Source organism: Heloderma suspectum, chromosome 3, assembly GCF_057233095.1.
Source record: "Heloderma suspectum isolate Gila_16-S chromosome 3, 16-S_ref, whole genome shotgun sequence".
NCBI lineage: Eukaryota > Metazoa > Chordata > Lepidosauria > Squamata > Helodermatidae > Heloderma > Heloderma suspectum.
Window position 1 is genome coordinate 262,351,358 of NC_139460.1, and position 14,133 is coordinate 262,365,490.

General features: G+C 42.8%; 1 protein-coding gene across 2 annotated transcripts in view; it reads right to left on the reverse strand.

Annotated features, from left to right (window-relative positions):
* HPSE2 (heparanase 2 (inactive)) overlaps positions 1 to 14,133 on the reverse strand; it is a 174,555-nt gene that overhangs the window by 25,147 nt on the left and 135,275 nt on the right. For both annotated transcript variants that reach the window (XM_084846643.1, XM_084846642.1), the window contains exon 6: positions 4,962 to 5,009. In XM_084846643.1, coding sequence (XP_084702769.1) covers positions 4,962 to 5,009 — 48 coding nt within the window. The remainder of the gene's footprint in view (positions 1 to 4,961; positions 5,010 to 14,133) is intronic.

Sequence of the window (14,133 nt, forward strand, 5' to 3'; positions counted from 1 at the left end):
GACCTTTGGTCTGATCTACCAGGGCTCTTCTTACATTCTTAACATCGCAGAGACATCTAAACCACATATGGGTCCCCATCATTACTGGTGTCCATTAGCCACTCTGAGCTTCCCAAAAGAAGAGTGATATGTCAGTATGATACAGCCTTCCCCAACCACATGCCATCCAATGTTTAAGACTTCAGCTCCTATTAGCCCCAGCAGGTATGGCCAATGGTCAGGAATGCTGGGAGTTGTAGTCCAAAACATCGGGAGGGCAGCAGTTTGGGGAAGGCTGATATAATAAATCAGTAAATAAAGAGAGGGCAAATGGGACTAGATTCATTGCAGAGGCAATACTGTTGTCAGAATGATAATGTCAGCAGAGGATAGTAGCTGGAAATATGCTGGATGGATTAGCCATTAGGTTAGAAATGTTCTGAGTAAGACAGGAAAATAATAGGCTAGGAACATGGTTCCAAGATGCACTTGGAAGTTTTCTTTCCCAATAGGAAGCAGTTGTTTTCAACACTTCCCTTTGCTTGCATTTGAACCTTCCCTTTTGTCCATGATGGATAAATAATATTTTCGTACGTGTGGCTTTTGAGACAGGCAAAACAGAGCTTCCCTTTTATGAAGTAGGGTCCCAGAGATCTCTAAAGGCTACAAGCTGCTTGCTATTAAGTTGAAAATGTCTGTGGCTCCTCTGCGTATGTTTTTTGGAGGGAGAGTCAGTAGTGAAAATGTAGAGCCAATGGGTTAATGTGTTACTATCACAGCTGGTAGCAAAGGGGGAAGTACTGTTTGGACAAATATGGTGGAAGCTAGGCCCTATGACTGGCTGGTGTAGTTACAATGAGGTTTGGGGTTAGGAAATTATTAATAAAGAAGTTATTTAAACTTTGGCATAACCCCCAGTGGGCCATCCTGCTTGCCAAGAGCAGTAGTTTGCAGCTCAATTAGGCCTGTGAGCAAAATAAAAAGCATTTCTGCGAACCATCAGGAGAGATTTGTCTATTAGCTTTAGAGATAGTAGAAAATTACCCTTTTGTTAGTGCCAGCCATAAAGGAAAGAAAGCAGGGAAGAGGATTATTGTGTTCTTTATGGGTTGGATCCAGACTTAGTCATACTTCGAGTATATACACGGAAATCAATAGGTCTTAAATTAGTCACACCAAACTAAAATCATAGGAACATCAGAAGCTGCCTTATACCAAGTCAGACCGTTAGTCCACCTCGCCTAGTATTGTTAGTATTGTAAGCAATCCCACACTCACGTAGCCAGACACACCCCCTCGGATGAATCTATAGGGCAGGGATGGGCAACCTGTGGCTCTCCTGAGGCTGGGCTGCAACTCCCATTTTCCTTCACCATTAGCTATGCTCACTAGGGCCGATGGGAGTTCCAGCAACGTCTGGAAGACCACGAGTTGCCCATACCTGCTATAGGGAGACATAAAGCATTGGCAGGTGAGAGTTCTGGAACATATTATCAGGGACTCCAAGTATCTGGCAGGGCTGGTCCAAGTTATTTTAATGCCTGAGGTAGAAGTTCCAAATGGCATTTCCTCTGACTAATTAACATTGGGCCCAGTCCACCAGGCAGTTCTCCTTCACAAGTTTCCTTGAAGTGGACAGGAGCTGCTCTTGCACAGACAGTCATGCTTTTGCACAGCTCCCATCCCTGCCAATGGAGCGTGAACAGGAGAACTTCCTAGTGAATCAAGTCTGTCTTTCTCCCACTGTGCTGCTCTTAATGCAGGGGAGAGGAGTTGAGTTGCGGTGGAGTGCTGGATGCTCCACCCAGCCCTCTACAGGCTGAATTACTTCAGGGGGCATAGACACGCCCCTGACGTCATCACTCCCTAACGCTAAGTGTCGACTCTGTGGGCAGCTCTCGCTGAGCTTGGGGCATGGAACGTGCTGTCCCCCAACATGTTATGGCTGCAGCGGATGTTCAAGCGGCATCATGGACAAAAAAGGCCTAATGGATCCTATCTAACCATGCATCATTGTACCACATACCAGCCCTCACTGCACTTACTGCCTACAGGCATGCACAGAAGCCCAGCTTGCACCACCAATGAAAAAACAAGATCCAAGCCATTTCTGGGGACTTCAGATGCCAGCTGCATCCTACACTAAGCAGAACTATGTAGCCTTCAATACCATTTTTAGACAGGATCCACAATTAGTTGCCCAGACCCATTACCTTCAGATGGGATTTAATGAGCAGAGTTTGATGGCTTCAGAGCAGCTGTTTTTGTTTTACTTCTCTTTATTGTAAAGGAACCTTTGCCCCATTATCTGACCCCTCCTTTTACTTCAGTTAATTGCATTAAAGCCACTTCCCAACACTCAGGAATTTCCAAATCCACTCCTACTCCAGGAAGGTCTGCTTGGAATTAGAGCTCCACCACCTTCCTTCTCCCCATCCGACTCCCCAGGTGTTTTGCCACTGGCAGGGGAAGGGGAGACAGGCACTTTCCCGCTGCAGCTACTGGACTAGATATTGTTTATGTGGTGATACACACCAGCCTTTCCCCTTCCTGATATTGACGCCATTTGCTCACACATTTATTCCTGAAAATCCAGACAGTGTTTCACATAAGCCATTTTTTTTCCCTAGTTGTCATTCCAGACTTGTAGATTTCTGGATTCTAGGACTTCTTAGAGCTTATATTTCAACTGTAGTGCAATCATTTGAGGCCACAGCACTATGTTTCACCTGGTTTGGAGGACTGATTCGTGATGTGGCTGGTGATGGCTTTTATCCGCACCCCTATGTATTACCTGCCTGCTCCTTGGGTTTTACCTGTTGTACAAGTAATCACTAACGACGAGCTCCATATCCACCACCTCCAATATTGCCCAATGGCAATTTGTCACATCTGTTTTTCTTATTTATAATTTTAAAAAATAAAATATGTGGTGCGCTGCCTTGCTCCGACACTAGTGCACACATTATTTTTCAAGAAAACCTCCCTCCAGAAAGCAACAGTGGCAACCATGGCAGCAGGAGTTCTTTACAGGGAAAGGGTTGGACAGTGAAGTTCCCTCAGCGGCAGCAAGAGCTTTAGTTACTGGGAGAAAGGTGTGGGTTTGAACTTCCCCCTGAAAAGGCTATCTATTGCATGAGCTCTAGATACTGCAAAAGTAACACTGAGCCAGGGCTAACATTTGTAGAACATTAGCAAATTAACTCATGTTGTTGCTGTCTAGAAGCACCCACCATCGAATAATAGAGGAAGCTGGTTCCTAGGCTTCTGGGGAGAAATGCTGAGAGGTCTTAGTGATGGGCACTAACCACCCAGATGAATAGACACACACTACAGGATATCACACATGCTGCATTCTGAATTCCTCTCATCCATTTCAGTCTGTGGACCCTTCTTTCTCAAAAGTATCTCCTGGAAGGTGAATCCTTTTGCAGCAGAATGCTTATTGCATTCTTTCAACAATTTTTTCCTTTGCTCCACTGGTACAGTACAACACCCTAACCAAGGTTGAACAAATACAAATGTCACAATCAGAAATGTCCTGCCAGTCAACCCAAAGCCACCCCATGTGTGATAACAACGGTATCTCATATAGCAAAGCAAAATTTCTGGCCCATCATGTAATTCTCCTTATAGCCAGGGGCTTCCATGTGAAGGGACTTCCATAGTGCACACAACAGAACTTCCAAGATGGTAATGTGGAGTTACACTCTCAATAATCTAAGTGTAGTTTGGAACTATGAACCCATGTTATTCCAAACTATACTTAGTTCTCTGTGGGTGTAACTCTATGATATCATCTAGGAAATTCTTCTACATGGACCATAGAACTCCCTTCAGAATGCAAAACCAGTGGGTCTTCTATATAGTCTGAGGCGTTAAAGCAACAAGGAGGGGTGTTCTGGAATATAATATTTAGCATAAGTGTAAGTGCAGGTCTAATGAGGTTTGAGGTCCCTTCCATCTGCCTGATTCTACAATACTTCATTTTCTGTCAGTCAGCAGAGAATGATCAGCACACTCTCTGCCTTTGTTCAGTCAAAATCATGATACTGAAGTGAGAGGGCTTCTTCCTCTCACAGGGTCTAGAGGTTACTACCAGGTATTCTGTTAATCTCTGGAACAAGGGATAGTTTCAGCACCACCAGTAGAGCCCCTTCATGGACTCCTGGAAGGCCAGGATCCTTATTGCAGAACTTTTGTACAAACCAAGGCCATCTTTGCACAGCATCATTCTGAAGAGGCTAACAAGTAGCAACACAGCAAGAAGATTCCCCAGGATAAGAGACTGCCACTGCTTGGCACTCAATCTGCTCCAAAGCCATTTTAATAGGCAGCAGGAACACCTGAGCAAACTCTTCCCTCAAGAGAACATATCTATGAATTTCCTCCCAACTACTGGGACTGTCACATCATTTTCCTTCTGGGGTCCATAAGAGCTCCTCCCACTGGCTCAGCCCTGATTCTCAACTCACCCTGGCAGCTCAGGTTCCTCACAGCAGTGGGCAGAGAACAGTGCCAGCAGGAAATCGTGCCCCATGTGCTGCCCTTTGAAACGTTCACCATACATTAGGGCTCTGGGAGAACTTCAACCATCTGCCAAGGCAGAAACCACTGTATCTTTTTCTTTGAATACTTCCTTACATTGATGCTGAAACATGCAAAGGGCTGGGCTTATTCTTTGGAATTATTCTTAGCCTCTCCTAAGCTTCACACCAGAGAAAGCTATTTCCAAAACAGCATGAGCACTAGCCAGCACTCTTCAAACAGCATAACTTCCACCACCTCCGAAAAGTTTGTCCTGTCCATTTTAGAAGAACCCCTCCTTGGCCAGCAACACTGCCTCATTTCCAGAGTGACCTCAGGAGAATAGAATGGGGTGGGTAGTCTCTAGACCTCTATCTCTCTTCCTTTTGTCCAAAGACAGTCAGTCCCCTGTTGCATGGCTAGTAACACTGGGAAGGAAAAAGAAAAATACTTACTGTTGCCAGGTAACAGCATCCACTGTGTTCCCTGCCACCTTCATGAACCTGTGAGGTACAGAAAATAAGTGACCTTCTGGGCATGAGAGAAGCCCACATATGCACCCCCCCCACATAAGCACACAGTCCCACCCACCACCAGTAAGTCCAAGTGTGACATACAGTTCTTGTCCTATCCAACGCCACATCAGCACTGAGTTGCAGGGCTTTCGTCAGAGTCACTTTAAAGTAAAAGAGTTGAATCTAGCACAGCTCATGCTCATATTTACTCCAGTTCTGGTCTGAAAGCATGCTCTTTGGGAAGTGAATAATCTACTCCAAGGGCATCTCTACACCAGCCTAAAATCCTGCATTTAAAACTGGGCTTTCTGCTTCCGTTTTAAATGCAGGATCACAACAACTCCCTTTTTCACGTGCTTCCTTTTCCCCCTCCCCTTCCCACCTCCTTCTCCCCATAGCTGAGTCTTCCATCATCTTTCATTGATCTTGCTCCCCTTCTTGCTGCTTTTCCTCTCTTCATGGAGGAAACGGAAGTGGAACAGAACAGGGTAATTTGATAGCTCATTATCTGCGATCTATTTAAAAATGGAACAAAGGGCATTTAGTGCAGGAGACGCCTTGAATGGTCATGGTGTCATGTAAAGAGCCCGCAAACTTCCGTGAAGGAGCAATCTCAATCGCAGGATAAAAGCTCCGTGTAAAGAAAGCCCAACCTGGTCCCAGTAGTGAAGTTCTCTCTGAATGGGTTGGTCAAGGTCGTCCGGGTGTTAAGGCACCACTGCAATATCCTCAGTTTTGAAATTCATGTTTTACCCTAACCCTTCAGTGATACTCTTATTACCCCAAGAGCTGAGTCCCTAGAGAATGCCTAATTTGAAGATTCCCAGAATGATACACACACCCCTCCTAGAGTGCCCATTCCCCCAAAGCTATGCAAATGTAACCTCTCCTAGAAGCCACCCTAAAAGGCAAGGTAGTTTAAAGTATTCAGAGACTGTCCAAACATTCTCCACAACCATGGAAGTCAGAGAAAAACAACAGCAAGGGAAAGATGCAACTGTGAAGAACTGGAATTCTGTGCCAGATCATGTGATGGCAAGAAGAACATGAACAGTCAATGAGCAGCGGTGTGAGTGCGCTTGCAACCCCCCCCCCCACAACTGCATTTCATTAAAAAATAATTTGGGTGGCGATCTAATCACAGACCTCCCATGTTACATGTCCCCACTCTAGTCCATGGTGTGTTCAAGATGCTTTCAGCACAAATGGTTCAACTGCCTTCAGTTTATTCAACTAGTGTAGAGCAACTGGAATTCAGGCCTCTCCATCTATTCTACCATCTAGTGCTATTGGCCTTCTAGCACTGATATCTGCCTCATCCCCTTGATTGTCCTCAGGGAGACAGACTGAATAGTTTTCATTTTAGCAGTCTCACATTTGCCTAGAAGACTGCACAACTTGTTCAGTCACCTAATGTAACTTCCAGCTCCTTACTCTGTGCACAAATAGCAAAGGATTGATGAGGTAATGAACATGCCATGGTGGGTTGCAAATGTGTTCCAGTGGTGATTTGTACATGGCCTGTTCTCCACATGCACATTTGTTCTGAGCGTGGTGTGAAATGAAAGACTAATTCGCAATTCTGTGAAATGGCCTTTACTTCTAAATTAAAGACATGAAGAATTCCAACCTCAACAAGTTTTAAAAATTAATATTTAAATGTAGCCAGCTATCCTCCTGTACTTGAACCAGTTGGCTTTTTCTCTTTCTTTCAAAGGCAAAAGAGGATCATATTTCATTTTTTCTTGATTGCTGTGTTTTTATATAGTGTACTCCACATATACTTTGTGTACGTATGCTACAGACCATTGCATGATATATCAAATAGAATACATCTTTAGTTGGCAAGGAAGGCTACTGCATTTACCATCCACTTCTTATGCTTGACAACATTAGCTTCCATCAGTGTGCTATAGTTCAACAGAAATGCCCTTTTTCTTTAGGCAAAGTGCAGTCAGTTTCTTCAGATTTTTTCATCTCTTGCATACATCAGCTTTAAAGCTCTGCTCTGAATGTTACTATGTTCCTCTACATTTGATGCCCCAAACAGAATGGGACAGTGTTCTAGCAGAGGCCAAAGCAGAGCCAAGTAGCATGAACCTCATACTCCCAGTATTTTAGATATGTTGTCTGTGTGAATGCAACCCAGCCTAGCATTTTCTTAATGTTACAATAGCATCACATTGCTGAATCTTGTTCCATGTCAGAGCTTTTAAAAGGGCAGCATTGCACCCTCATTTGTGATTTCCCCTACTCAGCATGAATATCCTCTCTTCTAATATTTTACATTTGCTTTTGGGGAATTTCAGTTGTTCTTCATCCAGTTGTCCAATTTATCATGATTGCTTAAAATTATATTTCTGTCCTCCAAAGTGACCAAAATCTCTCTCAAATTTGTGTAGTCTGCAGATTTAATAAGCATAATCTGAACTCTGTGATGCAAAACAGGAAAGATGATATACTTCTTAGTGGACCAACTTTTGCAAGCATGAGCAAACAAGCTTTTGAATTATATATAACAATTCATCGGGCAGAAGAACACAGATAAGGACCACTTTTCAATGTATAATTTCCCTATGTTGGCAGGGTCATGTTATGTGCAAGCCCCCCTCCCATCTTTACCCTGCCTGGTGATATTTCTTTCTTTGTGGGGAGCCTCCTAGTAATAATTCATTTACAAAGATTAGAAGATTCTTTGAAAAACAGAAGTGGCAGAAGCAGTGTTCAGAAGGGGAGGCTGGTGCTGTATCAAGTACCCAGCTGGAACCAACTGGAAAAACACCGGACCAGATGATCCATCCACCCAAGTCTTGATAATGCAAGTTCATGGGCAAGGTGTTATATGTTGTTCCAAAAAAGTGTATCGACCTTTCCCATTTTGTATTTCTTGTTGTCTGGCATCCACATGGCAACAACGGTATTTATAACTCAGTCTTTTGAGTATCTATAAAAAACTGGATAGCTACATAGAAGCCACATCCCCAAAGAACTCCCCCCGCACTCCACCAACTGAGATAAGTAATCTACTCTGAACATTCAACTGTTTAACAACTTGTTTTGCCACCTGATGTTTCCTTCTACTTGCATTTTTCACGTATGAAACGACATCAGAAGCATTGCTAAAGATGAGACATACAATACTTATTTTACTGACCTGATCTACTAGAACAATTCCCTGCCAAAAGTTTGCTAGGCTGGTTTTCCCTGTTGTCATCTTCATAAATCTATGCCAGCTACCAGCAATTACCCTATTTTCCCATAGGTGCTTAAAACAGATTGATTTATAACCCATTCTAATAACTTCCAGGGTATAAAAGTCAGACTAATGGGACTATAATTCCTAAAGTTCTCCTTTCTTGTTTCTTAAATATAGACATTATATATTTGCCCTTCTCCATGCTTCTGAGACTTCTTTCTTCAGCAAGGACTCAGAGATACTTGTTACGATCCCATGAAATTTCTTCAGCACTTGATGGTTATTCTTTGATGTGTGCCTTTCTCCCCTGACTCACATCTGTTTCCCTTCCATATTTGTCATATAACTAGCAAAAAGAGCACACCAGTCTACAGAGTGCAGCTTATGCAGCAGGCAAGTAAGATATGTACTACAAAGTGGGGAAGGAATGGTCCCAGACCATTTTCCTACCTGAGTATCTGCAGTGTCAGTCAGACTTTGGATTGAAATCTAAGGGCTGCCTGCTTCATACATTATAGAAATTAAAGGGTACACAGATGTATACCAAGTGTACCAGTGGTATTCCTTGTAATATGTGAGAACCATACCAACCTTTTTCTTTTTTTTTTACCATGTGTACGATGTACGTTCATAACATGGGGAGGTGGAGCCAATCAAACTTCCCTGCAGCAAGTACACACAGATAAAAAAAGATGGCATGATTTTCACAAGTTACAGTGGCAGAAGAGGTGCACACAATAGTTGAGCAGATTAGAAAACATAAAAGGGGCAGAATCTTCCACAGAAGCACTGTGGATGACAATTCCAGGCTCCAAAACTAATTTAGTACTAGGAACACGCTGTCGACCTCAGACCAGAATGCTCAGAGTGATCTTGAGATGGAAAATGAAATCAGGGAGGCCCCCCAAAGAGGAAATGTTTTAATAATGGATGACTTCAATTACCCCCACATCGACTGAATAACTGCATGTTCCAATCACGACAAAGAGGTTAAATTTCTCAGTGCCCTAAATGACTATGCCCTAGAACAGTTGATCATGGAACGGACCAGAGGGGATGCAACCCTGATCGACGACTAGTTTACATCCCTCTTGATTCCCTATATCGACCTATATAGGGAACTATCAACCTATATCATTAATTAATGTAGGCATAAAAATTGGCCAATAGACTGCAACAAGTAATGGCTGTATTGGTTAGACCAGGCCACGTGGGTTTTATTAAAAATAGGCAGGGGGCTGATAATCTCAGATTAGTCTTTGATCTAGTTGCTTTAAACTCTGAAAGAACTGACCAGGAGGCTGTCATTTCCTTGGATACAAAAAAGGCCTTTGACAAAATTCATTGGAAATTTATTTTTATTACACTGATTAATTTTGGTTTTCCTATAGAATTTTTGAAATGGGTAAAAATCTTATGATCAGCTCCAAGAGTGAGAATAATGACTAACGCTTAATGGCGGGGGGGGGGGGGCACTAGACAAGGTCTAGTGCCCACTCTCCCCATGGATATTCAACTTATGCTTGGAACCTCTGGCATCTACTATTAGACAAAATAGTAGTATTCATAAATTTGTCCATTTTAGTTTAGAATTTAAAATTAGCCTTTATGCTGATGATCTTTTGTTGTTTATCTTGAGACTTCAGTCTAAGGTTCCAGCTTTGATGAAATTGATTAATACCTTTGGTGAATTGTCCAGTTATTCAATTACTTGGTCAAAGATGGAAATAATGCTGATTGAAGATAGGGTAAACTCTAGTGTATTAGCCAATTGGTAATTTCGACGGTGCCCAGAGTTTATTACTTATTTGGGGATAATTATTCCTAGAGATATATCTCAAATAATTACGTTAAATTTAAACAAGTTGATCAATGATATTTCACAAGATATAGATACAGTCAGGACCAGAAATATTGGAACAAGGATAACTGTTTTGGCAGTTGGCCTCTGTACACCACCACATTGAAGTTGAAAGGAAACTCCGGCCACGCTAGCCCGTGATAGGCTACATATATATTTACGTAGCCTATCATGGCTAAAGCAGGGACGCCAATGGCAGCAGCAGCAACGGCAGCAGCTGGAGGCCCCACTGTGGGTTGTCCTGGCCGGCGGCTCTGCGGACTGGCCATGGAGCAGAGCCGGCCAGGCAGGATTCCGGGGGGGAGGAACGGATCACCCCCCCCCCCGGTTGAGGATTCCGGGGGGAGGAACAGATCGCCTCCCCTCACCTGCGGACCCCAGCGGAGCCAGGTAAGTTGAGTTTAGTACACCCCTAAAGCAGGGTTAGCCCTGGTTAGTACATGGATGGGAGACTGCCTGGGAATCAGGCTTCCTGCATTGAGCAGGGGATTGGACTCGATGGTTTTGTAGGCCCCTTCCAATCCTAAGACTCTATCAACAGATACCTGTGCCTGAACTGAGGAACTGAGGCAAATAGTGGTGACAAAAGTTGAAGCTGTCAACCTTATTGACAAACAGGAAGTTAATAAATCACCAGACCCAGATGGTATCCATTCTAGAGTTCTTAAAGAACTCAAATATGAAATTACTGATCTTCTAACAAAAATATGCAACATGTCCCTAAGGGGGCATCCTAAGGGGGCATCGGGTGCATCCAGCCTCTGAACCAGAGGACTGGCCAATGTAACACCAATTTTTAAAAAGGGATCCAGGGGGGATCCAGAAACCAGGCCAGTTAGCTTACAGTCCGTTCTGGGTAAACTGGTTGAAAACAATATTAAAGATACAATTAGTACGTATATAGAAGGACAAGCCCTGCCAACACGGCCCCTGGAAAGGTAAGTCCTGTCTCACTAACCTTTTAGAGTTCTTTGGGTGTGTCAATAAACATATGGACAGGGGTGATCCAGTGGACACTATTTACTTGGACTTCCAAAATGCTTTTGACTAAGCCGCTCACCAAAGATTCCTGAGCAAACTTAGCAGTCATATAATAAAAGGAGAGGTCCATTTATGGATCAGTAACTGGTTAAAGAACAGCAAGCAGAGAGTAGGGGCTTCTCCACATCAGGCTTTTTATCCCACAACTTATCAGGGCTTCTGAGGAATTAAGATCAGCTCCTTACATGGGCCGACACATGCTTTTTTTCGGGGACTTCTTTTGTCTGCAAGTTCTACATGTTTCATTATACAACCACTAGATGGTATAGTGGAACTGTGCAATTTCACATGGCCTTTACAGCAGAATGACATTTATTACTGCATTATCCCTGATCTTTTAAAACCAGGATAAAAGTCAGAAAGCTCAGGAGATAGCTGGAGGTTGACACTGTGGTATAAAAGACCCACAAACTTCAATGAGTGACCAATCATGAGCTTGCAATAAAAACCTCATGTAGAAATGCTCTAGGAATAAATGGTAAATTATCCCAATGGAGAATGTAAACAGTGGGGTCCCACAGGGATCCTTATTGGGTCCAATGCTTTTAGGAGTGAGCAGTGAAGTGGACAAGTTTGCTGACAACACCATACCATTTAGGGTGGTTAGAACAAAATGGGATTGTGAGAAGCTCCAAAAGAATCTCTACTGGGGGAATGGGCATCAATATGGCAAATGCAATTCAATGTAAGCAAGTGTAAAGTGATACATGTCAGGGCAAAAAATCCAGCTTCGAGTATAAGCTGATGGGATCTGAGCCAGCAGTGGCTGACCAAGAAAGAGATCTCGGGGCTGTGGTGGACAGCTCGATGAAAATGTGTGTATGGCAGCTGTGAAAAAGGCAAATTCCATGTTAGGTTTAATTAGAAAGGAATTGAAAATAAAACTGCCAAGATCATACTCCCCTTATGAGTACAGTGTGACCACACTTAGAATACTGTGCACAGTTCTGGTCACCGAACCTAAAAAAAGATATTGTCGAGCTGGAAAAAGCGCTGAGAAGGGCAAGTAAAATGATCAAGAGACTACAGCAACTCTCCTATGAGGAAAGGTTACAACAGCTGTTTAGCTTAGAAAAAAGGTGAGTATGAAGAGACCTGAGGTGTTCAAAATTAGGCATGGTGTGGAGAAAGTAGATAGGAAGACATTTTTTTTCAGCCCTCATAATACTAGAACCCAGGATTATTCCATGAAGCTGACTGGTGGGAGATTCAGGACAGATAAAAGGAAGTATTTCTTCACACAGCACATAGTTAAACTATGAAACTCACTTCCACAAGATGCAGTGATGGCCACCAATTTGGATGGCTTTAAAAGAGGATTTGACAAATTCATGGAAGATAGGGCTACTGATGGCTACTAATCCTGATGGCCATATGCTACCTCCAGTATCAGAGGCAGTACACCAGTTGCTGGGAAACATGGGTGGGAGGGTGCTGTTGCACTTGTGTCCTGCTTGTGGGTTTCCTGTCGACAGATGGTTGCCACTGTGTGAACAAAATGCTATACTAGATGGAACCTTAGTCTGATCCAGCATGGCTCTTCTTATGTTCTTAGATGTCTATCTGCTATTTTCATAACATGTTAAATAGCCCCTAAATTGGAATTTCCTAGAGAATTTTTAACGCTTTTATACTGTATTTTCAGGCTGTCTAGATCAATGCACAACACACTTAATATGCGTTCAACAAAGAATCACTACCTGCTTTGTGCGTTGGATAAAACAGCCTGCTACATACAAAACAAAAATGAGTTTTTAATAGCATGTGTGTATGTGTGTGGGCAGCTAGTGCTAGGAACCATCCATCTGGAAGCACCCAGTGAAGGTTAAGGGGAAATGGGACTTGAAAACACTCTTTATGTGCTTAAGTATGGTTACCATGGATATGGGACAAGAGGCAAAGGGTTTCTTTTGCTAGAAGGTAGGTTTAGATTATAATTGATAGATTATAATTATTTATAATATAATCTCTCTATATAATTATATATAGATTATATATATAATCTATATATATAATCTATATAATATAATAGATTATATTATAATTATATATAGATTATATATGAGAAAAAAGCTTCCTACACATAAGAGACTGGACAGTGATATCCACGAAAGTGCAGAATCTTCTCTGGAGGGGTTTTTTTTGTTTTGTTTTTTGAGCTCTTATGAATCCAGCTGCAGCACAGGGGCTTGGAATAATGATACTTGGAATGTTTTGAGTTCCTTAATTCTCAAAACCCACATCTGGTTGTAGCAAGAAAACTGAAATATCACATCCCTCTAAAGCAAATGGGACCAAGAATACAGATATAATAATTAGTACAGATAAAATCCCCCTTCATGGATCACTGCCTTGTTGTGGCGAAGGGGCTTGCGTAACTCAGTGAAGCCATAAGCTATGCTGTGCAGGGCCACCCAAGATGGACAGGTCATGGCAGAGAGTTCTGACAAAACTCTGACAAACTCTGAGAGTTCTGACAAAATGTGGTCCACTGGAGAAGGAAATGGCAACCCACTCCAGTATTCTTGCCAACAAAACCCCATGGAACGTATCACAAGGCTAAAAGAGATGACGCCGGAAGATGAGCCCCACAGGTCAGAAGGTGTCCAATATACTACTGGGGAAGAGCAGAGGATATTTCCAAGTAGCGCCAGAAAGAGTGAAGCGGCTGGGCCAAAGCCAAAAGGACACTCAGCTGTGGATGTGTCTGGTGGTGAAAAGAAAATCCGATGCTGTAAAGAACAATATTGTTTCGGAACCTGGAATGTCAGATCAATGAATCAAGGTAAGCTGGAGGTGGTCAAACAGGAGATGGCAAGATTGAACATCAACATCTTGGGAATCAGTGAGCTAAAATGGACAGGCATGGGCGAATTTAATTCAGGTGACCATCATATCTACTATTGTGGGCAAGAATCCCTTAGAAGAAATGGAGTTGCACTCATAGTCAACAAAAGGGTGGGAAAAGCAGTACTGGGGTACAATCTTAAAAATGATAGAATGATCTCAGTATG